Genomic DNA, 1,053 nt, shown 5'->3' on the forward strand with positions numbered 1-1,053 from the left:
GGGCGGGGCGGGGTTGGCGCTCGGGCTGTTGCTGTTGCCGCCCGAGCCGCGGTTGTTGCTGCCACCCGAGCCGCCGGCGTTGTTGGCGGCAGCCGCGACGGCGGCGCCGAAAAAGCCCGCCGCGGCGGCCGCGGCCGGCGCGGCAAACTCTGGCAGAAGGCCCATCGCCGCCGCCCCAAATCCAGGGCCCGCGCCGTCCACCGCCATCGGCTCCGGCCCCGCGCCGCCGACGCGCGCCGCTGCGCCGGCCGCGGCCGCCTGGTGGTGCCCACCCGGCGTGCGGGGCAGCAGGCCCGCGCCGGCCATCCCCAGGGGCTGCGCCGGCGCCGCGCTGCCGGCGCCCGCGCCTTCGGCGCAGGCCCCGCCCGAGCCAGACCCAGTCGCGGCGTTGCCCCCTGACGACGACTTGTCGCCCCCGCCGCCGCCGACTGCGCGGTTGAGAGTGCCCGCGCGCCCGTGCTGCGCCGTGCTGTGCAGCTGGTCCATCAAGGTGCTGCTGCTGCGCGCGCTGCTGCCGAGAAGCTGCGGCGCGCCGTTGGCGATGGCGCCGTTGGTGGCGGCGACAGCCTGTGGGGCCGGCGCCACTGCCAAGGGGGCCGCGGCCACAGGCACGGGAGCTTCCAGGTGCGGCTGCGGCTGCTGCTGCTGCTGCTGCTGCTGCTGCTGCGCGCGTGGTAGCGGCGGCAGGCGCCTCGGGGGCGGCGGCGGCGCCGCCGCGTCCTCGTTGCGCGCCGCTTCCGCCTGCTGCCCCGTCTGCTCCTGTGTCAGCTGAGGCAGTTCCTGCTGCTGCTGCTGCTGCTGCTTGTCACCGCTGTGGTCTGCCGAGGGTCCCTCACCGCTGCCCGAACGCGCGCGGTCTGCCTGCAAAGCCTGCGCCGCCCGACCCTCATACACGTCGCCTTGCCCCCGCTCGGCCGCGCCCTGCCGCGCCGCCGCGGCGGAGGGCGGCCCCAGCTCATCCGGGAGCATGAGCATCGGCAGCAGCGCCGGCCGCCGCGCCCCGCGCGCCCCGCCGGCGGCGGCAGCGGCGTCCGCGCCGGCGCCTGCGGCGGG

General features: G+C 78.8%; 1 protein-coding gene across 1 annotated transcript in view; it reads right to left on the minus strand.

Moving 5' to 3' along the window:
- MNEG_13527 (hypothetical protein) overlaps positions 1-975 on the minus strand; it is a gene marked incomplete at both ends in the record, with an annotated part of 4,175 nt that extends 3,200 nt beyond the window's left edge. Inside the window, one exon of the mRNA XM_014038001.1 lies at positions 66-975. Within this exon, the coding sequence (XP_013893455.1) occupies positions 66-975 (910 nt within the window). The remainder of the gene's footprint in view (positions 1-65) is intronic.
- Positions 976-1,053: the final 78 nt, after the last annotated feature.

The sequence above is a fragment of the Monoraphidium neglectum genome, assembly GCF_000611645.1.
Source record: "Monoraphidium neglectum strain SAG 48.87 unplaced genomic scaffold scaffold03881, whole genome shotgun sequence".
Taxonomy (NCBI): domain Eukaryota; kingdom Viridiplantae; phylum Chlorophyta; class Chlorophyceae; order Sphaeropleales; family Selenastraceae; genus Monoraphidium; species Monoraphidium neglectum.